The 24,791-nt window shown below is 43.6% G+C and overlaps 1 protein-coding gene across 1 annotated transcript; it reads left to right on the top strand.

Moving 5' to 3' along the window:
- Positions 1-4,554: 4,554 nt before the first annotated feature.
- On the top strand, positions 4,555-19,103 carry MRPL58 (mitochondrial ribosomal protein L58). Its single transcript, XM_030208324.1, has 6 exons — positions 4,555-4,768; positions 7,461-7,497; positions 8,339-8,398; positions 12,544-12,626; positions 16,726-16,895; positions 18,895-19,103. Exons 1-6 carry the CDS (start codon positions 4,616-4,618, stop codon positions 18,977-18,979), a joined length of 588 nt encoding a protein of 195 aa, XP_030064184.1. The 5' UTR covers positions 4,555-4,615; the 3' UTR covers positions 18,980-19,103.
- Positions 19,104-24,791: the final 5,688 nt, after the last annotated feature.

The raw sequence follows: 24,791 nt of genomic DNA, 5'->3' as shown, positions 1-24,791 counted from the left end.
CAGTAACTGTACACGCAGCACACAAGCAACACTTAATGGCAACTGAAAAAGCTACTAAGCAGTATTTTATGCATTTTTACTACTAAGTTATATTTTATCTCTGTTTTCAGAACAATTGTATTTTTAATGCATAATTTATCCAGCATTGTATCTCTTCTGTTCTGTTCTCCAAAATGTGGTGTTTAAGTTCTATGTTTTAACACAGCTCCTTCTGGTTAGCCAGACATGGGCCAAGTTTACCAATGAGATGTCACTATTCCATCGCTGCTGTCCTGTGATGCAACCTTGTACTCTCCTCACACCTGCCAAAACCAAAAGCATTTCTTACATGCTAAGCCAGTTCAACTTCAAACCCAGGGCCGTTTACTGAGGTTTGCTAGTGTTTTTAGCGTGTGCTAAAAATTAGGATGCGCAAACCGTACCGTGTAGACGACCATAGGAATATTATGGGCATCTACACAGTTAGCGCGTGCTAAAAATGCCAGCGCACCTTAGTAAACAGGGCCCCTAAAAAGTTACACACCTTGCAAATAATTATGATGGCCACAACTACAGGGTCTACTGCCAGTGTGAAGGATCTTTATGCCTTATTTGTTTATATTAAAATTGCCATCTTAATAAATATTGGTTTGTCTTCTTGCTGCATTGCTGCTCTCCTGGAGCTGGTGCTTTATTTATATTTAAGCTTTCAAAACTTTAAAGAGGGGACTTTGAATTCATGTTGAAAAATCTGATTTGTTTTTTGGAAGGTCATGAACCATGAAAACATGATGAAGGGGCCAATGTCTTGTTTTCATTTGTACATCAGATTAATATATTTAAAAAATGCTTTATTCTCTTCTTAAATAAAACATCAGTATTCTTAAAGTTATATGCTGTCGGTTTCTGTCCTCATTTCTTTGAAATACTAGTTATTTTAGAGTAACGCTTGATTTAGGTCTAGATAATAATATGTTTAGATTTGAACTCAAATACATGATAGTCCACCGACATGAGTAGAATCAGCGTTGCTGGGAAAATTAAATTAAGGTTTTGTTTACAAAGCCACGCTAGCGATTCCCACGCGGCAACTGAGAGGAAGCCCACAGGAATTGAATGGGCTTCCTCTCATTTGCCGTGCAACAGGGGCGTAGCCAGACCTCGCGGTGGGAGGGGGCCAGAGCCCGATGTGGGGGGGCACATTTTGGTTTCCCCTTGCTACAGCAAATACCTTGACTGGCGGGGGTCCCTAACCCCTGCCAGCAAAACAAGGGGCCCAAAGGAAATTTGGGGGGCCTAGGCCCCCATGGCCCCACATACCTACGCCATTGCCGTGCAAGAATTGCTAGTGCAGCTTTGTAAAAGAAGCCTTTAGTCTTCAAGGGGTTCTTTTACCAAGCCGCAGTAAAAGGGGCTCTGCCCTAGCGGCAGAGCGTGTTTTTGCCGTGCACCAAGGCCCCTTTTACTGCAGAGGGTAAAAAGGCCAAAAACAAAATGGCTGTGTGGTAAGTTCGCACTTGCCATGCAGCCATTTTTTTTGGGGGGGGGGGGGGGGTAAGCACTTACCGCCACCCACTGAGGTGGCTATGTGGGCTCCCACACTAACCAAGTGGTAAAAATACAGAAATAAACTTAAAATGGCACACGCTAGGGGTGGAATTACCACCAGGCTGCTGCGGTAGCTCAGCGGTAGTTCCAGATTGGCGTGGACTAACCTTTTAGTAAAAGGGCCCCCAAATAAATGAGTCTCAACTTGGGCTGAGTATGTTTGGTGTTGTGCTGTTCCTTTATGGAAGTGTCTAGTTAACACTGGGCTCCTCTTACTAAGCTGTGGCAAAAAGTGGCCTTAGTGTACCCTTACGCAGGTCATTTTTACTGCTGCTGTAAAACGGCTGATTTTCTATTTTTTTGTAATAATGGCCATGTGTTAATGTTGCACATGAGTACTTATCGCTACCCATTTTATAGGTGATAAGGGCTCACACGGTGTTCCTGCGCTAGCCAGTTAGAATGCAGTAATAATAATAATAAAACTTTATTTATAACCCGCTATATCTTTAAAGTCTAAGCGGGGAACAAATCATATACAAAATATTAAAAAAACAAAACAATAAAAATTATTTCTTTACACAACAAACTACAAAAAAAACTATACAATTCAAACATACAGCAGATTAAAATTTACATGGTATTAAAATAATTTATATATCAGAGGAACCAAAAGCCTGAAGAAATAAATGAGTTTTCAATGCTTTTTTAAATTGGTCCATATTTTGTGCTGAATGAAGTTCAATGGGCAAAGCATTCCATGATTTCGGACCTTTGATGTAGAAAATAGATGATCTGCAGTAGATGAGCTAAATGGAAAAATGACCACATGAGTATTTATTGCCACGCAGTAGATGTGCTAACTGGTTAGTGCAGGAATGCCCCCTCTCCACCCATGACACATCCCCTCAAAAGAAACTGAAATATTTTTTGCATGCTTAGTGCACACACATTTCAAAGTTACCGCAGGACACCTGATCACATCCCCCAGTGCTCCATTTTTAGCTGTGTCAGGCACATGATAGCACCTAACAGAGCTTAGTAAAAGGGTCCCATTCTTAACAAGCTACTCACAAAGCAAAAGAGTCACAATTTTTTAATTTTATCAAAACATACTTTGAGGGGTTTTTAAAATATATATTTTCAAATAAAACGTAATGTGGGGGCCAGCAGAGCGGCTCAGTAAGTTCTGTTCAGCCCCCAAATCAAATCTTCCACTACTCAGGTTGACTTAGCAAAAATGTTGTGGGGTAAGGAAGGCGTCGCAGTCAGTGTTTGAGACACCCATGGGCCAGATTTAAGGCCCAGGATTAAACATAAGAACAACCATACTGGGTCAGACCAATGGTCCATCTAGCCCAGTACCTGGCAGAAACTCAAATAACCCAGCTCTGGCTCTGACTAAACTAGAAATACAAAGGAGCAGGTCAACAGAGCTGACAAGTTAGCCAGTTCCAGGTGGAAGCCTTTTTGGCCAGCCCTGTTTTTAAATTCTCATCCCAATGCAGTGTGGTTATTGTAGTCCCCGATTCTACCCTTAGAAATCACTGACATTAGTCTCTTAAAGCATCAGGATGGAGTTGTCAGATGAGTGGCCCAAAAATCTCCATCGTGGAATTAGGTAACTTGGCAGCCCTGGGTTAAAAAAAAAGTATAAACAAAATGTGGTACCCTACTGTAAGTTAATGAAACAACTCATCAAGTCATCATTAGTTTTCAACTGGATCTTTACACCAATAGTTCCCTTAATTCTAAACTGGGAACACTGCTTTATTCACATGAGCTATGTAATAGTAACCACGCACCATTTCTGCAAGGTTAGCACACATGAAGTTATTTTCAAGAAGGATGTGTTAAAATCTGAATACTGAAGAAAAAGAACCTTAGGGTTATTGCTAGATTTCTTTGTATCGTGATCTGCACTGAACTCAACCTCTACACCTCTACCCAGGAAATCTACACTGCCCCAACTTGACATTTCGTTCTTTAGATTGTAAGCTCCTTTGAGCAGGGACCGTCCTTCTTTGTTTATTTTGTACAGCGCTGCGTAACCCTAGCAGCGCTCTAGAAATGTTAAGTAGTAGTAGCATATTATTTAGAACATTTATGTAACCCCGCTTTTTGCCACTGAAAGCAGCCCCACATATTCTATATGTGGAATAGAAGCACTTGTAAAGTAACTGAAACATGCTCTGCCCTGTGGCAATATGGTGCTGTGTTCAGACAGTTGTTTTAATAATAGTTATGCTAATATGGTCTTTTGGGTGATATACTCTGGATATGCACGTTCCAATTCATTCTAGTAGTGTCCAGGCCTTAGTAACACAGAACTGCCAAATGATCCTGAAGGAAGACATGAGCGCATCCAGGTTTTCGGAACCGTCTGCTTTGAGACCATCATGGGCTGTATAACGCTGCTTTCTGCATCTGAAATCAGCACAGCAAATAGGAAAGAAAAAAAAGGGGGGCACTCAAAAGTCCAGGATGTTAACCGGTCCACCCAAAAGCAGGGCTGCCAACTTACGCAGTTCCAGTGGGGAGATTGTTGGCCAGTCCTGGTTGTTTTAAACATACATCCCAAAGCACTGTAAGATTTATAGTTACTACTATTTAGCATTTCTATAGCGCTACAAAGCGTACGCAGCGCTGCACAAACATAGAAGAAAGACAGTCCCTGCTCAAAGAGCTTACAATCTAGTAGACAAAAAAATAAAGCAAACAAATCAATTAATGTGTAGAGGAAAGAGGAGAGTGGATACAAGTGGTTACGAGTCAAAAGCAAAGTTCCTGATTCTACCCATTTCAATCACTGTTGAAGTTGCAGGTCCCATAATGTGACTGGTCTAAAATGTTCCTTCCGGTGGGTAACTTCGAAGCTCTGCAGTTGTTAACCTTTGCTGCCCGCGAGCTACCCTAGGCTACAAGTGATTATGAGGAAAAGACAGAAACTCCACAGCTGACCTGAGCTCTGCGGCTCAGCTGCTTCGTCACACAACCGGAAGTGACGTCAAATTGCGGGCGCCGCGCCGCCTGCTTTGCCCCCTAGCAGCAGGGCCTAGTGCTAGTGCAGCTGGTCTCCCATTCCAAGATGGCGGCTTTCACTGCCTTTAGGGTTTCTGTCTGTCGCTCGTCCCGGGGAAGTGCGGCACCGGGGCAGATTCTCAGAGGCTTCCTGCACGGGGAGTCCGGCTCGGAGTTCCGCAGCATCTACAGCTTGGATAAGCTGTACCCCAGCTCCGAGGTGAGAATCGGAAAATTTCTAGTGAGGAGCATCGGTAGGAGGAAGGGTGCATGAAGTAGAAAGCTACTAGGATAAAGAGGCAGCAGCAAGTTAACCTTTGGCGCCCGTTTCATATGATACTCCACATATGGCTTCTGCGAGAGGTTCATGGCTGTCATGGTATGGGCTAAACTAACCCATTAGGCGACATTTCTCCCAGGAGCAAACTGAGGAGCCTGAGCAGACCACCTCCACTTGATACCCTTCTTCTGTCCATTGGTAACTTAGTTTAGCCTAGAAAGAAGGGCTTAGATCCTTCTCCTTCCACTGATACTTTAAGGAATATATATGTTGCACCCATTACTTCATGTGCTGTGGTAGAGCTTAAGATCAAGAACTTGTACCTACATAGAAATATAACACAACCCAAGATTAACACACATTGCAGTTAGAAGGTAAGAACCAATGGGTTCACCAGGTTACTCATTCCTACCCATCTACTGTGCTGTTTAAGACTTTACTTGATTGGTCAACCTCTCCTTACCCCAACAAGCTCGTCTGAATTTTGCCACTGTTTTGGCTCCTATCATTTCTGCTGAACATTTAAGTCGGGAGTCTATCATATCAATTAAAAAGAAATGTTGTTGCATTCCTTCCATGTCTTCATCACTTCAGCTGTGATATCTTCTGAATAACTATGGACCCAATAGTTAATGGGCACCTGTCTGGTTAAATCCCTCTGGGTTGGCCATCAAGCAGTTAGTGCCGCTGAATATTGCCTCTGACTGCCCAGGTACTGTCCTGTTAGTGCCAAAGTTGTGCGGGGGTGAAGCCAGAACTTATCAGCAACATTTATTTATTTATTGTATTTGTACCCCACATTTTCCCACCTTTTTGCAGGCTCAATGTGGCTTACAGAGTATAGATATGATAACGTTGTTACATGATTTCAAAACAGTCAATCATAAGCAGAGGTGAAAGAGGATATAGATGGAAGGTGTTAGGTAAGGTCGTGTGAGAGGTGTTTTTTTGGTGTGCTTGGGTGGTTTAAGGAATGATTTGTTTCATTGATCCATTAACCAGCTAAGAAAGCAGATAAAGTTAGGACAGCAAGATGAGTTAACTGCTGGGTGACCGCAATTACCTAGGTATTCAGGGCCCAGACCTGGCCCGGCACTGAATATTGGGGGATTAATTCAGCGCGCAGCTTTAAGTGTTAAAAAAGTACTAACTGCTGCAGGCTGAATATCTCTCCCTTTATCGTAACGTTTCAAATGTAATTCCATTCTTTATTGCCACAGCAAAAATCCTATAGTAAAGTCATATATAGCTTCCAAGCTCCAGGTTGGATTTTAAAGATTTAAATTAAGACTGGATTTTATTTCTCTTTTAGTTTGAAACCTAGATTTCCCTCACTGTAACTGGTCAGATACAATCTTATTCTCCTTGTAGTTCAGCAAAAGTAAATAGCACTTCTCTCTTAGTAGCTGTTTCTTTCAAATTGTCACTTCCCTTTACTATTTTTTTCAGTTTATTAAACCTTGACCATCATTATGATTAGAGTTGTTGATGGGGAATAACCTGCCTTCCAAGTTGATACTGTAAGATACCACTATTAATAAAGAGCTTTAAACAAAAGGTCTACAATGAGACATTCAGCCAATTGGAGCATTTAATTTACTGAGTTTTCTAATTCATTTTATCCTGTACATTATTCCCCTGGATTCTATATATGGTGCCCAAAATTGAGCACTGATCCAAATTTGCATGCAGTGCTATAGAACACCAGGGATGTGCGCCCAAATTGGGCGCCCAGAATTATACCTGGTTTCGGCAGTAGTAAGTGCTGGTGTCCAGATCGGCACGTGATGCTATTCTATAATCGATGCTCACCTTTGAGTGCCCATTATAGAATTGCATTGAACGCTGATTTTTGAGCGCCATTTACTGAATTTAGCTTAAGATTTATTTTAAAAACTTATATACCACTTAATTAACTAAGTGATTTACAAAAGAACATGCATAATCAAGACTACCTCTACTTCAGGAAGCAGGTGAAAGCGTGGCTCTTCTGCCAAGCCTTTAATACATAGGGTGACTGACTATACACTTATTCTACACCTGGACTAGCTTTGCTACGCACACTGTAACTTAGATCAGTTCCTTATCTCTTGCTTAACTATACTAAGAACTTGCCTTGAGTTTAGCTAACCATCAAATTATCCCAACTGACTCTATACCACACATCTTGTTCCCATCATGTGGTAAAACTTTATTGTAGAAAATCATTACCATCGTATCTGTGTTAGATGAATGTTCTAATAGGTGTATCATTGGTATTATGCTAACGTTGTATTAAATCTCTGGTATCTGAATTCCAGTGCTGTTAAATGTGTATATTTGTGATACTGTTTCACGGTAGTTCTATTAAGTTTAACAAAATTGTAAGTTTTATGTTAGTGTACCTGCTGTGCACTGCCTTGGGTGAATCTCTTCATAAAGGATGTTAATAAATCCCAATAAATAATCATATTATATAGAACCTAACATAGACACATTTGTTATACAATTCATGTTGTATCAGAGGGCATAACATTCTAAAAACTCAATAAAATGCAGCCACATGAAGGGATTGAAGGAAGGAAAAGCACTCCTGTCTTTGATCCCCACCTTCTTTTTAATATTCACCTGTTAATGTTTATGTATGTTTCAGGGTGGAACAAAACAGAGCAACGTTGATATTCCTGTAGGTAAGATTGCATAGCATGGGGAAAATGTTTGAACTAACAAGCATCTTTTGTTTGGATTTTGATATATTTGACCAGAATACATATCATCTCTCTATATAAAAGGCAACACCAACGTTCTATGAAGCCTCCAGCCGGAAGTGTGAAGGGGGAGAGATATCCGGTTTCCCCATGAGTGTCTGCCCCACCCTCTCTGTAACACAAACAGTCAGTGAAGGAAAACAGCAGAGCAGGAAATCAAATCGCTGGCTCTGTAACAGTGAAGGACTCAGAGGGGGGAGGGGAGAGAGGGCAGGGACACACACACTCCCACATGCACACAGAAGAAAACATTGCTAGCCCCCGTTTCATTTGCATCAGAAACGGGGCTTTTTTACTAGTTTAGTATAATGTAAGCACTTCTGAGTTAAAGAGAAGTTTGAAGTTGGTATTGTATTGCTTTTAAACCAAACCTGTCATGTGATCTCAGAAAGATACATCAATCCAAGATTGACACACACTGCAGTTATGCTCATGAGTGAAGAATTGAACAGATTCTCTGTATTCTAAGTTACTGTGACATTAAAATTTGCTTACAAATTCAACTGTACAGTTAAGGTTTTTTTGAGAGGGGGAAAGGAAGTGTTTTATTCTCTTAGAGCTTAGAGAAGTGGTGCCTTGTTTTAGCAATGAACTAAGTTTCAAGTATGTTTGTGTTATTGTCTTGTGTTCTTAAAGATATAAAGTTCAGATCTTACTGCAAGTAATTGCACAAAATGTCTATGGTTAGAAAACCTGCATCACTATATTTGAGACTTTAGATTTTAAAATAATTTGTATCCTATTTTTGCTTTCTGTCTTCCAGATCGTCTGACAATCTCCTATAGTCGAAGCAGTGGACCAGGGGGCCAACATGTAAATAAAGGTAGAAACAAGTTTGCTTCTTATTACCTTTGCACCATTTCTCAAACTCATTGAAGCCAGACCTCCTGACTGCTCCAGAGCTCATCTACATTTACAGAAATCTACCAGAACAAAGACTTGCTTATCCTCTATGACCTTCTTCCATAAATGTTTTCTCTAAAATCTGGAAATTCAAAACCAGAACAATACACTCATAAGAACATAAGAGTAGCCATACTGGGTCAGACCAATGGTCCATCTAGCCAAGTACCCTGCTTTCCAAACAGTGACCAAGCTAGGTCACAAGTACCCGGCAGAAACCCAAATTGTGACAACACTCCGTACTACAAATCCCGGGGCAAGCAGTTGCTTCCCCTTGTCTGTCTCAGTAGCAGACTATGGACTTTTCCTCCAGGAATTTGTCCAAACCTTTTTGTAAACCCATATACGCTAACCACTGTTAATACATCTTCCGACAAAGAGTTCCAGAGCTTAACTATTTGTTGAGTGAAAAAATATTTCCTCCTATTTGTTTTAAAAGTTTTTCCATGTATCTTCCTTGAGTGTCCCCTAGTCTTTGTACTTTTGGAATGAGTAAAAAATCGATTTACTTCTACTCGTTCTACACCACTCAGGATTTTGTAGACCTCAATCATATCTCTCCTCATTCATCTCTTTTCCAAGCTGAAGAGCCCTAACCTCTTTAGCCTTTCCTCATACAAGAGGAGTTCCATACCCTTTATCATTTTGGTCACTCTTCTTTGAACTTTTTCTAATTCCGCTATATCTTTTTTGAGATACGGTGACCAGAACTGAATGCAATACTCAAGGTGCGGTCAGGTAACTATGATTCAGATTATTCTTTCCAATGTGCATCACCTTGCATTTGTCCATATTAAATTTCATCTGCCATTTGGATGCCCGGTCTTCCAATTTCCTAAGGTCTTCCTGCAATATTTCACAGTCCGCTCGTGTTTTAACAACCTTGAATAACTTTGTATCATCTGCAAATTTTATCACCTCACTTGTCATCCCGATTTCCATATCATTTATAAATATGTTAAATAGCACTGAGCCCAATACAGATCCCTGTGGTACTCCACCCTCCTCCATTGAGAGGAATTACCATTTAACACTACCCTCTGTTTTCTGTCCAATAACTAATTCCTATTCCACACCAGAACCTTGCCTCCTATCCCATGACTCTTTAATTTTCTCAGGAATCTCTCATGAGGAACTTGATCAAAAGCTTTCTGAAAATCTAGATACACTGCATAAACCGGATCACTTTTATCCACATAGTTTATTCATGCCTTCAAAGAAATGAAGCAAATTGATGAAGCAAGACTTCCCTTGGCCGAATCCAAGCTGACTCTGCCTGTTAAACCATGTTTTTCTTTGTGTTCCGTAAACGTTTCCACTATTTTGCATGGCACCGACGTCAGGCTTACCGGTCTGTAATTTCACAAATCACCCCTAGAACCCTTTTTAAAAATCGGCATCACATTGGCCACCCTCCAATCTTCAGGTACTACAGACAATTTTAACGACAGGTTACATATTACTAACAGCAGATCAACAGTTTCACGTGTTGAGTTCTTTGAGTACCCTTGGATGTATGCCATCCAGTCCAGGTGATTTACTACTCTTTAATTTGTCAGTTTGGCTCAGTACATCTTCGGGGTTGACCGAAATTTCTTTCAGCTCCTCTGCATCATCACCCTTGAAAACCATTTCCGATACAGGCAGATCTCTTATATCTTCTTCCGTAAACACAGAAGCAAAGAATTCATTCAGTTTCTCTACTATGGCCTTGTCCTCCCAGAGCACCCCTTTTGCTCTTTTGTGATCTAACAGTCCCACAGATTCCCTCACAGGCTTTCTGCTTCTGATGTACCTGAAAAAGTTGTTACTGTGAGTTTTAGCCTCTGCGGCAAGCTTCTCTTCATATTCTCTTTTAGCTGTCTTTATTAATGCTTTGCGTCTGACTTGCCAGTGCTTATGTTGCTTCTTATTTTCTTCATTTGGATCCATTTTATTGAAGGACAATCTTTTGGCTGTAATAGCCTCTTTTACTTCACCTTTTAACCATGCTGACTGTCGTTTCTCTTCTTTCTACCTTTGCAAATACGTGGCATGCATCTGGACTGGGCTTCCAAAATGGTATTTTTGAATAACATCCACACCTGATTTAGTGTCCAAACCTTAGCATCAGATCCTTGTAGTTTCTTTTTAATCATTTTCCTCATTTTATTATAGTCGCCCTTTCGAAAATTAAATGCAGCTGCAGTAGATTTCCTTTGCAGGTTCATCCCAGACAGTAGCTCAGACTTGATCATATTACAATCACTGTTTCCCAGAGGACCCAACACCGCCACCTCTTGCACTATGCCCTGCACACCACCAAGGACCAGATCCAAAATGTCTGTCTCCCCCCCCCCCCCCCCTTGTTTGTTCCTGGACCAGTTGCTCCAAGAAGCAGTCATTTTATTATATATAGAAATGTTATCTCCCTGGCACTCCCTGATGTAACACTTATTCAGTCAACATCAGGGTAATTGAAATCACCCATTATTATAGCTTTGCCCAATTTGCCAGTTTTCCTTCTGTTCGTTCTGTCCCGGCAGACAATAGTACAGCCCTACTAAACTAGGTCTTGCTGCTAGAGGCTATCTGTTAAAGCTGTAGTATAAGTTTTAAAACTATGGGAGGAAAGCGTATAAAAACTAGTTGATAAAGTTTGCTTTCTTTATATACATAGTAACATAGTAGATGATGGCAGAAAAAGACCTGCACGGTCCATCCAGTCTGCCCAACAAAATAAACTCATGTGTGCTACTTTTTGTGTATACCCTACTTCGATTTGTACCTGTCCTCTTCAGGGCACAGACCGTATAAGTCTGGCCAGCACTATCCCTGCCTCCCAACCACCAGCCCCGCCTCCCACCACCAGCTCTGGCACAGACCGTATAAGTTTGCCCAGCACTATCCCTGCCTCCCAACCACCAGCCCCGCCTCCCACCACCAGCTCTGGCACAGACCGTATAAGTTTGCCCAGCACTATCCCTGCCTCCCAACCACCAGCCCCGCCTCCCACCACCAGCTCTGGCACAGACCATATAAGTCTGCCCAGCACTATCCCTGCCTCCCAACCACCAACCCCGCCTCCCACCACCAGCTCTGGCACAGACCATATAAGTCTGCCCAGCACTATCCCTGCCTCCCAACCACCAGCCCTGCCTCCCACCACCAGCTCTGGCACAGACCATATAAGTCTGCCCAGCACTATGCCTCCCAACCACCAGCCCCGCCTCCCACCACCAGCTCTGGCACAGACCGTATAAGTCTGCCCAGCACTATCCCTGCCTCCCAACCACCACCCCCGCCTCCCACCACCAGCTCTGGCACAGACCGTATAAGTCTGCCCAGCACTATCCCCGCCTCCCAACCACCAGCCCCGCCTCCCACCACCGGCTCTGGCACAGACCGTATAAGTCTGCCCAGCACTATCCCCGCCTCCCAACCACCAGCCCCACCTCCCACCACCAGCTCTGGCACAGACCGTATAAGTCTGCCCAGCACTATCCCCGCCTCCCAACCACCAGCCCCGCCTCCCACCACCGGCTCTGGCACAGACCGTATAAGTCTGCCCAGCACTATCCCCGCCTCCCAACCACCAGCCCCACCTCCCACCACCAGCTCTGGCACAGACCGTATAAGTCTGCCCAGCACTATCCCTGCCTCCCAACCACCGGCCCCTTGAAACCCCAGTCTTTCAGTTCCCAAAGCAAAGAGGATGTAAGGGGAATGTGGAGGGACAAATCAAAGCAACAGATAGTTATATAGAACTATAGCGTACTAGAAATATTAATTCTGAAATTTAAGACATCTAGGCTCTGGAAATACTTGATGTTTTCAATTTCACACCAAGATCTCTCTCAGGACTGAGAGAGTCCTTCCTTTCTATGTACTGGGATGGTTCCCGGGGAATAGATATTTTCAAATGTTATGTGGTTATGATATTATCCTATGAAAGGCAACAAACCCAAAAGCCCATATTTCTGTGTCACTTAACAGAGCCATAAATTCAATTCACAGTGCTCTTCACTAGGAAACCTTAGTGTTGCCTTCTCTGATGATTATCACTTGCCTTTCTCTGGTTTGCAGTTAATACCAAGGCAGAGGTTCGTTTCCAGTTGGGAGCAGCAGATTGGATTGCAGAAGATGTACGGCAGAAGATAGCTATAATGGTACGCAATGACCCTTTACCCCAGACACGATTCCTTTAAATAGGGAGGAACCTCTGTATTATTAGACACAAAATGAGTTTAAAGAAAAACTCAGCTAGCCAACTTGACTTCAGTTGGTTCTCTTTTTGCATATTTTCGTTAATGGTTTTGCTGGTAGCACTGTGTACTGTTGTATGATAGGTTAAAATCCTGGACCCAGTTCCTGTATGGGGAGCCAGGGTCGGGGATGGTGCAAAGGTAGCATTTACAGCCCCCCAGGGATTGGTTGAGTGCATTTGCACTAGTCTGTGTAGGGGAAACTGTGGTCTTTCTCAACCAGAGAATTATTGCTACAGCGCCTGGACTAAAGAGGAGAGAGTAAAAGTTGAGAGAAAACCACAGGTAGCTGTCATGGAAGGCTCATGGCACCATCCTCCCAATTAGAGCAGGTTCTCATTGAGCTGAAAGCCCAAAAGTGCAGGAGGAAACAGAGAGGCCAACAGAAATGTCTTTTCAGCTGCAAAATTTATTTAGTAAATATTGGATTCTGTCGGGCCCTTCTAAGACAGAATAGAAGTAATACAGTAATACAGCTAGAAGTACCGTATTTTTCGGACTATAAGACGCACTTTTTTCCCCCCAAATTTGGGAGGAAAATGGGGGGTGCGTCTTATAGTCCGAAGGTAGAGATTTCCCTCCCTCCCTCCGAGTTCGGGATCGATCGCCCGACTTCAATTCTCAGCGGCCATTTTGAATCTCACCGAGACCGTCAGGCTGCATACAGGAGGACGGAGAGCAGCGCGCTGGGCAGGAAAGAGGGGGCTCTTTCCTGCCCCAACGTCACTAGACCACCAGGGAAGATCGCGTGACGTGAGTAGGGAGAAGTGGTGACAGGGCCGGGGGGAGGGCGATCCCGAACTCGGAGGGAGGGATTCGGACAAGACGCACCGGAGCACCTAGGTTTTAGAGGAGGGAAAAAGGAAATTTTTTTTTTCCTATTTCCCTCCTCTAAAACCTAGGTGCGTCTTATGGTCCGGTGCGTCTTATAGTCCGAAAAATACGGTAATCAGGGGAGTGGTTCTGGGTCTGCAGCAGAAGCTATAGGAGGTGAGACTTCAGGACCTAAATATGTAGAGCCAAGAGGAGAAGAGAGATAGGGGAGATAAGCTACAACCTTTCAAATACCTAAAAATATCAATTATTATTTATTTGGATTTTGCTCACACCTTTTTCAGTAGAAGCTCAAGCTGAGTTACATTCAGGTACACTAGATATTTCTCTGTCCCAGGTGGGCTCGCAGTCTAAGCTTGTACCCGAGGCAATGGAGGGTTAAGTGACTTGCCCAAGATCACAAGGAGCAGTAGTGGGATTTGAACCTCTGGAGTTCAAGACCGGTGCGCTAACCACTAGGCCACTCCTCCACTCAATGCACAAACAAGTCCTTTCCAAAGGAAAAGAAGCAATAGAACTAGAACTCTTGATAAGAAGCTCCAAGGAAGTAGGCTCAGGAAGGAGTGATGGATGCATAAAATGCAAACCTGAGTAACGGTAACAAAAAAATGGTTAGAAAATATAGAAAGATACCTTAAGTCTGTCACTTACTATGTTACTATAATCTGTGACAGCATTTAATTAAAGCACATGTTTTAAATTCTTCCATTGTTGCTGAGTGATAATACTACTACTATTTAGCATTTCTATAGCGCTACAAGGCATACGCAGCGCTGCACAAACATAGAAGAAAGACAGTCCCTGCTCAAAGAGCTTACAATCTAATAATGGCTTGTGCATGTCAGGCTCTGCCCATGAAGCTGCCAAACAGCTCCCAGCACAACCTGTAGTATTGCATCTTCACAAACATTTTCATTTGGTACTGAGAGGCCGATGCACAGCGACACCCAGTAATACAAGTGCCACTGGAAAATTTACCGGGTCACAAACAGCAAGCAATGCACAAAGGGGATCGCATGCAAATGAGTTGCTTGGATCCCCTTTTGTGCATCGATCATTGTTTGCAACTGGAAGCTTTCAAATGCATTTGACAGCTTGTACAAATTTCCTGGTGGTCCAGTGGACTGCCTCACAACCCCCCTCCAAACACTGGAAATATCCCTCCCTGGTGGTCTAGTGACCCCTCCACGTACCTTAAATCCGTAGGAGGGGAGAAGCATTTCATCCTCCTCCTTTCCTCTGGGCTCAGACCCTGCGCAGTGCATCCTGAGATGCACTGGGAGGGGCTGAACACCATCACCGTAGTACTTGCATTATTTCCGAGAGAGTTTTTTTTTTTTTTCTGGAGTTCGTAAGATGTAAACTCCTTTACTCAGAATTTCTCACTCTACTACTACCTGATCAGAGCCTCTTGCTTTCTTTTATCTCTTTGTAACACCAACTGTATACTTTGCCATGACGAAGCCATAACAGATCTCTGTAAGCCACATTGAGTCTGCAAATAGGTGGGAAAATGTGGGATACAAGCAGTGGTGTGCTGGAGCGGACTCTCACGGGCTCGCGAGAGCCGTTTGTTAAGTTTTTAAGAATTTTGGGAACCGGTTGTTAAAGTAGGCCCCTCCCCATGGCTACTTTAACAACTGACTCCCAAAATGTGGGCTTGGGCCCCCTCCTGAAGTCTCTTTTACTTTGCTGGCAGTGATGCTGGCCCCACCAGCCAAGTAAATAGACTGCTGCTGCTCCGTGCTCCGTGTTTCTGACTCTGAGCGACTTTTCATGCAAGCGCAAGAAGGTTCCATCATGCTGCTCAGAGCCAGAAACGAGCAGCAGAGAATGGTGGCAGTCCATTTATTGGCTGGTGGGGCTCGGCAAAGGTATGCCTAGCTTGCCTGCAGAAGGGAGGGAAAAGAGAGGCATGTATTCCCCTCCTCCCCAAATTTCAGGGCCGGTTATGCCCGGAGAGAGAGCCCGTTGTTAAAATGTTAACAGCACACCCCTGGATACAAGTGCAATAAATAAAAAATAAAATAAATATAAGGAAAATAAAACTCCTTATATGGTGTTTAGCCCCTCACAGTGCATCTCAGGATGCACCGGCTAGAGACTGGGTGCCTCCATTTTGAGAGGACTGGGCCCAGAGGCAGGAGGGAGAAGGCGTTGCTCTTACCCTCCTGCGGATCTGAGGTGTGTAGGGGGGGTCACTAGACCACCAGGGAGGGATAGTTATAGTGAGGGGGGGGGGTCGGGAGTTGGTCCACTGGACCACCAGGGTTCTTTTGCTTGGGGAGGTCTGGGAGGGTAGGGGTGTCTGGGTCCACTGGTCAGGGATTTTTGGTTTGGGGGGGTGGCAGGGAGGGGTCAGGAAGGGAGAGATAGGAAGCACAAACGGGCAGTCTTTGCAGCTGCCTGTTTCCTTCCTCTCCAACAACTCCAGAGAAGCCCTAAAATCTAGCTCAGATTTTACAGCTGCTCTGGAACTGTGCATTACACGGAATACTCATTAGAATACTAGTGAGCTAGTTGTAATTCATTTGTATAGGGTTCTCGGTGGCTTCTAACTGCACACGTTAGAGCCATGGAAAAAACCTTTGTGCATTACTCAATAGATAACATTTGCTTTAGACTGGGTAAGCTCTGTGCATTGGGCTTTAAGAGAGAATATAAAAAAGTATCATTATTGGCTGACTTGGCGCTGTACACATCCATGCGGAAGGTCTCTTATTTGATCCTCCACCCAGTGCTGTAGCGAGGGCAGCTGACACCCGGGCGTGTCGCCGCTGCACACACCCCCCCTCGGGTGCAGCACGGCGCGCCCCCCCCCCCCCCCCCTCTGGAGCGCACCCTCCCCCCCCCCCCCCCCCCCCCCCCCGAAGCGTATTCTTACTTGTATTAGGAAGCGAGGGGCGGGCGAGAGGGCCGATCCGCCCCCGAGTGCACGTCGCTGGGAGCTGCGTCGGCTCCGCTGGTTCCCTGCTCTCTCTGCCCCGGAACCTGTTCCGGGGAAGAGGGAGCAGGGAACCAGCGGAGCCGACACCCCCCCCCCCCCAGCGACGTGCACCTGGGGCGGACTGCCCCACCGATACCCCCCCTTCCTACGCCACTGCTTCCACCTCCCAAGTTCATTGGGTGTGCAGTTTGTAAAATTAGATTTTTTTTTGCTCTTTTTTAGCATAAAAACAAGATGAATAAGTCTGGGGAGCTGATCGTTAGCTCAGAAGTAAGTCGTTACCAGATGAGGAACCTGGCTGAGTGCTTGCAAAAAATCCGGGATATAATTGCAGATGCCAGTCAGAAACCCAAGGACATGAGCAAGGAAGATAAAGAGGTTCTAAGGAAAAGGTACAAGAAAGCAATGCGGATTATTGGTCCTTCTGCACCCAAAAGGAAACCGCTCTGAGAGGCAGATGCAGCAAAGTACTGTTAAAGCACAAATTGCTATTTCCACCTCTGTAAAATTACCAAGTTGAAAATAGCAAAGGATGCTCAAAACAAACGAGATGCAAATGAGTTGGTCGCAAAAACAGCGAGCAGCTCGACAGGGTGGAAGGCAATCGTTCACCAGAGCATGCACAGAACAGCCAATTGCTAAGCGTGGCTGCTCTGCGCATGCTGAAGACGTCTTTCATACATGCATACAAGCTGCATGTATGAAAGCAGGGTGTAGCTTTTTTTTTTTTTTTTTTTGTCCAAACGTTTTTTTAATTGCTGCCAGCTGTCTCCTCTGCAGCACTCCCTTTCCTGCGGCCAGACCTCCCTAATGACTCTCGGCAGCAGTGGAGCTGGTGTTGACGGGGAAAGGAAAGCAAGCCAGGTGAAGGAAAGAGCGAAAGAATGCTTAGGGGGTGGGCACTAGAGATGCCATAGCTCTCCTCGGCCAATAGGCAGCTGCTATTTCCAAGGCAGTAGGAAGGAAACAACAGTACCAAGAGCTCCTGACCACCCATAAAAATTTCATCATTAAGGTAGGCGGTCTTTTCTGTGCATCGCTAGGAAAACAGCTGTGCGTTACTCGGAATGCACTTGAATGCTAAGCTCATTTAAATAACTTAGCATGCAATTATCGTTAGCTGCTACCATGACAGGAAAAGAGCCCGTAGGACCCCTTTGTACATGTGTCGCTGAACTCCGTGCTCGCTTAACCAGCTAAAACCAGTGTAAAAACCACTTTGCTGACTCATTAATTTTTGTGCATCTGGACCTGAGTAATAAACAGGTAGACACAGTTTACCCACAACTTTTAATTGAATGTTACCCTTTTAATCGTATTTCACAAGAAACAAACCAAAAAAAAAACTACTTATTTGGAGGCTGTGTCCATCTACCTGTCTATCCATACGTATTTGTGTGTGTACATGCACAGCCGTGGACCCATAGTGAGACAGCTGCATGTACCCAAGTCAAGCAGCCGAAGACCTGTATAAAGTGTGAGCTAAGCAGCAAGATTCGCAGTAGCCAGAGTAGGGGAGATTCAGCAGGACGTGACGTTACTGCTGCCAGAAGGTAGGGGGCAGAGCAGCAGAAGAACAGTGCTGCTACTTCTGTTTGAGTTGGGGGGAGAAGCAGATGGCATATGTTTGAAGAAGCTTCAGCAGCAGCTGCAAAGTGCTGATGTTTTAGGTGGCTTTAAGCAGTTTGTGATTTGATTTTTATTGTTATAAATGTAAAACGCATCCAGGGGCGTAGCCAGAGAACAGATTTTGGGTGGGCCTAGGCAAGAATTGGGTGGGCACCAAGTGTTCTCCCCCCCCCCCCCCCCCCCCCCCCAAAAAAAAAAAAAAAATTAACTCAGCTAGTGGGAAAACGCTTCTTTCCACCTTGGCAGCAGGCCTGCATTGAAAACTGAGCAGGTGCCGGTGTCATGGAGAGTAGTGTTTTCATTACCATCAGGGGAAAATCTTCAGCTGGCAGAGCTTGGGATTCCCACTGAACATGTGCTACTGTTGGGTGGGCCTGAGCCATAAATGGGTGGGCCCTGGCCCACCCAAGCCCACCTATGGCTACGCCACTGCTCTCATAGCATATTAAATATCAAGTAGTTCAGCCCACACAATTTTATATCTTTACAAAGGTAAAAGGCATAAGAATCATACATTCAAAGCATGATTTTACCAGTGTGTTTTTAAGGAAAATGTTTAGTAGATAATCCTAAAGTGGTTTTGTAGTATTAAAGCCTGACTTATGAACACAACACACTACAGTCACATATTTACAAAGCTTGTGCACTCATTTCTAGGCATTTCTTCATTCTTGTAAAAAAATGTGTATTTTACTTGGTGAAGTAGTACGTGGTGTTACTAGACCCCTCTTAAGTTTCTAATTCTGTTGCTTATGATTCTAGGGTAGAGAACATGAATCGAGAACGACTTCAACAGAAAAGAATTCATTCCATTATAAAGCAAAGCCGGAGAGTAGATGTGGAATGAGCTTTGTAGACTGAGGGAAGCAGGACCCAGAAACAAGATGTAATGAAATCTTGGACAGTATACTCAGAAGGGACTGTGTGGACTGTCTTGCAAGATTTTGAAGAGTTCTTTGTAAAAATGTAAAAACAAAATATTAACTTAGTTTTGTTGTTATTTAAAAAATAAAGTATTCTGTGATGTTTAACATTATGTACTGAGTTAATAATTTACCTAAAATCGAGTGTAGTACCGGAAGACTGGAGGGTAGCCAATGTTACTCCGATTTTTAAGAAGGGTTCCAGAGGAGATCCGGGAAATTATAGACCGGTGAGTCTGACGTCGGTGCCGGGCAAGATGGTGGAGGCTATTATTAAGAATAAAATTGCAGAGCATATACAAAAACATGGACTGATGAGACAAAGTCAGCACGGATTTAGTGAAGGGAAGTCTTGCCTCACCAATCTAATGCATTTTTTTGAGGGGGTAAGCAAACATGTGGACAATGGGGAGCCGGTTGATATTGTATATCTGGATTTTCAGAAGGCGTTTGACAAAGTGCCGCACGAAAGACTCCTGAAGAAATTGCAGAGTCATGGAATCGGAGGTAGGGTATTATTATGGATTAAGAACTGGTTGAAAGATAGGAAGCAGAGAGTAGGATTGCGTGGCCAGTATTCTCAGTGGAGGAGGGTAGTTAGTGGGGTCCCGCAGGGGTCTGTGCTGGGTCCGTTGCTTTTTAATGTATTTATAAATGACCTAGAGATGGGAATAACTAGTGAGGTAATTAAATTCGCCGATGACACAAAATTATTCAGGGTCGTCAAGTCGCAGGAGGAATGTGAACGATTACAGGAGGACCTTGCGAGACTGGGAGAATGGGCGTGCAAGTGGCAGATGAAGTTCAATGTTGACAAGTGCAAAGTGATGCATGTGGGTAAGAGGAACCCGAATTATAGCTACGTCTTGCAAGGTTCCGCGTTAGGAGTTACGGATCAAGAAAGGGATCTGGGTGTCGTCGTCGATGATACGTTGAAACCTTCTGCTCAGTGTGCTGCTGCGGCTAGGAAAGCGAATAGAATGTTGGGTGTTATTAGGAAGGGTATGGAGTCCAGGTGTGCGGATGTTATAATGCCGTTGTATCGCTCCATGGTGCGACCGCACCTGGAGTATTGTGTTCAGTACTGGTCTCCGTATCTCAAAAAAGATATAGTAGAATTGGAAAAGGTACAGCGAAGGGCGACGAAAATGATAGTGGGGATGGGACGACTTTCCTATGAAGAGAGGCTGAGAAGGCTAGGGCTTTTCAGCTTGGAGAAGAGACGGCTGAGGGGAGATATGATAGAAGTGTATAAAATAATGAGTGGAATGGATCGGGTGGATGTGAAGCGACTGTTCACGCTATCCAAAATACTAGGACTAGAGGGCATGAGTTGAAGCTACAGTGTGGTAAATTTAAAACGAATCGGAGAAAATTTTTCTTCACCCAACGTGTAATTAGACTCTGGAATTCGTTGCCGGAGAACGTGGTACGGGCGGTTAGCTTGACGGAGTTTAAAAAGGGGTTAGATAGATTCCTAAAGGACAAGTCCATAGACTGCTATTAAATGGACTTGGAAAAATTCCGCATTTTTAGGTATAACTTGTCTGGAATGTTTTTACGTTTGGGGAGCGTGCCAGGTGCCCTTGACCTGGATTGGCCACTGTCGGTGACAGGATGCTGGGCTAGATGGACCTTTGGTCTTTCCCAGTATGGCACTACTTATGTACTTATGTACTTATGTACCTGAATATAATAAAATAACATAAGAGTAGCCATACCGGGTCAGACCAGTCCATCTAGCCAAGTACCCTGCTTTCCAAACAGTGACCAAGCTAGGTCACAAGTACCTGGCAGAAACCCAAGTTGTGACAACACTCCGTACTACAAATCCCGGGGCAAGCAGTTGCTTCCCCATGTCTGCCTCAATAGCAGATTATGGACTTTTCCTCCATAAATTTGTCCAAACCTTTTTTAAACCCAGATACGCTAGCCACCGTTACCACATCCTCCAGCAAAGAGTTCCAGAGCTTAACTATTTGTTGAGTGAAAAAATATTTCCTCCTATTTGTTTTAAATGTATTTCCATGTAACTTCCTCGAGTGCCCCCCTAGTCTTTGTACTTTTGGAACAGGTAAAAAATCGATTTTGTTCTACTTGTTCTACACCACTCAGGATTTTGTAGACCTCAATCGTATCTCCCCTCATCAGTCTCTTTTTCATGATGAAGAGCCCTAACCTCTTTAGCCTTTCCTCATACGAGAGGAGTTCCATCCTTTTTATCATTTTAGTTGCTCTTTTTTGAACCTTTTCTAATTCCGCTATATTTTGGCGACCAGAACTGAACGCAATACTCAAGGTATTTCCAAGGTAATGGGAAGGAAACAACAGTACCAACAGCTCTTGACCACCCATAAAAATGCCCAGAGTTTTTCTAATTCCCTCAGGATGTAGGTTTTCTGTAGTAATGGTTAAGTCTGGCGTGTCAAACATGGCCTGCAAGGAAGCTCTATACAGCCTGCATCGTAGATCCAACGCACATTTTAAATTTAATATCTGGTTAATTACATAATTTGGCTCCTAAGTAATTGTAAAGGGGAGAATAGAGAGGATGAATATTTTAGTGTGGACCTCAATGAATGCATAGCAGCCCTTCGTTAGTCATACCTTCTGTAAGTCTTGAGCTGCTGGGGATTCTCACCCCCTTTATTTTCCAGGGTTAAATACAGAAATCTTTATAGGCATTGTTTTCTTATCAAGCAGTCCATATTTAGCACTTAGGATTATGCCTTATCTATCTTTTCATAAACATTTAAAGACTTGTTCCATAAATCATATTTTTAATCACGTAAATTGTTTTCTCACTTTTTTTGTTATCCACTTTGAACCTAAGTTATGGGAGTTGGAAGACTATTTATTTATTTTACATTTGTACCCCACACTTTCCCACTCATGGCAGGCTCAATGCGGCTTACGCATACAGGTACTTATTTGTACCTGGGGCAATGGAGGGTTAAGTGACTTGCCCAGAATCACAAGGAGCTGCCTGTGCCTGAAGTGGGAATCGAACTCAGTTCCCCAGGACCCAAGTCCACCACCCTAACCACTAGGCCACTCCTCCACTCTACAAGCATCATATCATTATTGTTGATGAGATGGGATGTTCAGAGTGTTTATGGGTTTCTAAACCTATAGTAAATCTAAGAGATATTTCTTTATGTACAAAATTAAGACTAATATAACACAAGATATATTTTATTTGAAATTTGAACAAAGAACCTGAACAAAAAAATGCTGTCAAATGGAAATATGCAATACACTTACGCACTTAAAATTTTTTTATTTTTAAGTGATTCAAAATAATAAGTCAAAGTAAACAACTTATACAGATAAGCTGGTATTCAAGGAAAAAAATCATAAGTTACGTGGAGGGCATTTTCAATTTTGGACGTTTTGCGCTAAATGTCCCAAATCCAAATGGAAAACATGACTAGTTTTGAAACCACAAAAAACATTTGTAACAAGGTTTTATGCTCTGTGTTTATCTTGTCATGCCATTTTTGGAAAGAAAATACACAAGTAAAAAACATAGAAAATCAAGCCATTGAGATATAGGAGGGGCCTGCATTTTTAGCAGACTGGTCCCCAAGACGTCCCAGGAGAGCAATAGGGCACCCTAGGGGGGGACTGCTGTGGACTTCATATAAATGCTCCCAGGTACACATCTCACCGTTGCTCCCTTATCTGCTGAGCCCTCCAAAACCCACTACCCCCAACTGTACACCATTACAATAGCCCTTTTGGGTGAAGGGGGCACCTCTTATGTGGGTTCAATGGGTTTCTGGCCAGTTTTGGAGGGTTCACAGTTTCCACCACAATTGGGCCTGGGTCCACCTGTTTACAGTGCTCTGTACCCACCAATACACTACTCTGGGGTCCTGCATACAACTACTACTACTTATCATTTCTATAGCGCTACCGGACGTATGCAGCGCTTTACACTAGAACATGGAGAGACAGTCCCTGCTCAATAGAGCTTACAATCTAATTAGGACAGACAGGACAAGTGAGGGATAAGGGTTAGGACAGACAGGACATATCAGGGATAAGGGACAGTTGACAGGAGGACAAAAAGGTGAGGGTTTTGAAAAGGTGAGGAGGGGTTAGGAGTTAAAAGCAGCATCGAAAAGGTGGGTTTTTAGCTTAGATTTGAAGACAGCCAGAGATGAGGCTTGACGTACCGGCTCAGGAAGTCTATTCCAGGCATACTGCTCTAATGGACCAGTGACCACGGGGGGGGGGGGGGGGGGGGGGGGGGGGGGGGTTCCCTCCCTCCCTCCCTCCCTCCCTGGTCATTTAGGGCACCTTTTAGTGCCTTATTCTGAAAAGTTTTCACCCTGGATGTTTTCGTTTTGTTCCATTACAACTGTACATGCTCTGAGCCTGCCCTAATCCTGCCCCTTACACGCCCCCTTGTGATGTGGATGCACTGCTGATGAAATGCACAGATAAATGTCTGCAAAACAGGTTTCAAAATTACTGATTTGGACTTTATGAGAAGGAATCCATCCAAATGGTGCTTTAAGACACTTTTTGGCCGTTTTTCTCTTTTGAAATGAACCCCCAAAAGGTGCTTATTTTCAAAGCACATAGACTTACAAAGTTACATAGTAACCAATGTAACTTTGTAAGTCTATGTGCTTTGAAAATGAATCTTCATGATAACTATTACAAATTTTACATTATTATATCCAGCCCAAGTCCACAAATTGGGGAATCCAATAGCACACAGGAGAATTTTTTAAAATAAATCTTTGAAGAATTTGTCCTCAGAAAAAGAAACGCATCAGTCAGAGATGCTCCTTCATGGATGTCCTGAAATCTGATCTAATTATTCTCTGAACAGAGAACAACCTCTCAACAGTAACTTGGGTCGGTGGTAAAGTAGTAACCGCCAGAGCAACATCAACAATTTCAGGGTATAAAGAAATGGCTTTTTGCATTGTTAGTTTTGATGAATGATCAAACTTTTCAACTTTTTAGTACAAATGAGAAATTAAGTAGAAATGTACTCAATTTGTTCTCCGTGTTTGGAGGAATCCTTTTCTACGCAGAGACGCTTTGCACACACTTTTTGATCCAGATAGTTATCAAAATCAATTCATCCTCAAATGCTGTTAGTGTCTTCAACCTCCTCAACTTCTTCCTCCTGACGTTCCTGCAACCCATTCATCCTAACTGCTACGTCTCTGATGTTATGAATTTATATTAAAAAAAAAGTTGTCAAATAAAATTCCATGCTGCAGGCAGGAAGGAAAGTGTCTGTATCCTAGCTACTGCTTCTGCCTCCCCCTGTAGCCTATTAGCTAGCTATGTCTGAGCAATAGACTGTAGGGAGAGGAGGAAGCTGCTGAAGCCTATTGGCTGGCTGTGTGTGATTGATGGGCTGGAGGGAGAAGAGGGAACTTCTTTAGCCTAGGAAGGATAAAGACATTTCTGCCAGTGTGGAGGGGAAGCGCTGCAGATTGACACTGTAGAAAGGAGACAGATAACCTTTAACATGTGTTGCCAAAAGCAAAATGTTAAGTGGTTAAGATGAAAAAGACAGAGAAACATTGGGAAAAAGTTGCTGCTGTGAAGGGCTGAAAGAGGTAGAAAGGATCTGTAAAGGGAAGAGAGGCTGGGTAATGGGGATGGGCTGGGAGTAGAGCTGTGTGACAGGAATAGAAACAGGCTGTAAATGGGGGAAGGGAGCAGGCAAAGGGAAGAGAGGCAGGAAGATATGGAGATTATGCA

Source organism: Microcaecilia unicolor, chromosome 6, assembly GCF_901765095.1.
Source record: "Microcaecilia unicolor chromosome 6, aMicUni1.1, whole genome shotgun sequence".
NCBI classification, from domain to species: Eukaryota; Metazoa; Chordata; class Amphibia; order Gymnophiona; family Siphonopidae; genus Microcaecilia; species Microcaecilia unicolor.
Note: the sequence above shows the minus strand (reverse complement) of the source record. Positions and strands in the feature narration are given on the sequence as shown.

Excerpts from the sequence above, each read along its gene's own strand:
- MRPL58 (XM_030208324.1), top strand. The coding sequence starts at position 4,616 with ATGGCGGCTTTCACTGCCTTTAGGGTTTCTGTCTGTCGCTCGTCCCGG. Across the intron at positions 7,498-8,338 it reads CAACGTTGATATTCCTGTAG|ATCGTCTGACAATCTCCTAT; the intron begins GTAAGATTGCAT and ends TCTGTCTTCCAG. Across the intron at positions 8,399-12,543 it reads GGGCCAACATGTAAATAAAG|TTAATACCAAGGCAGAGGTT; the intron begins GTAGAAACAAGT and ends TCTGGTTTGCAG.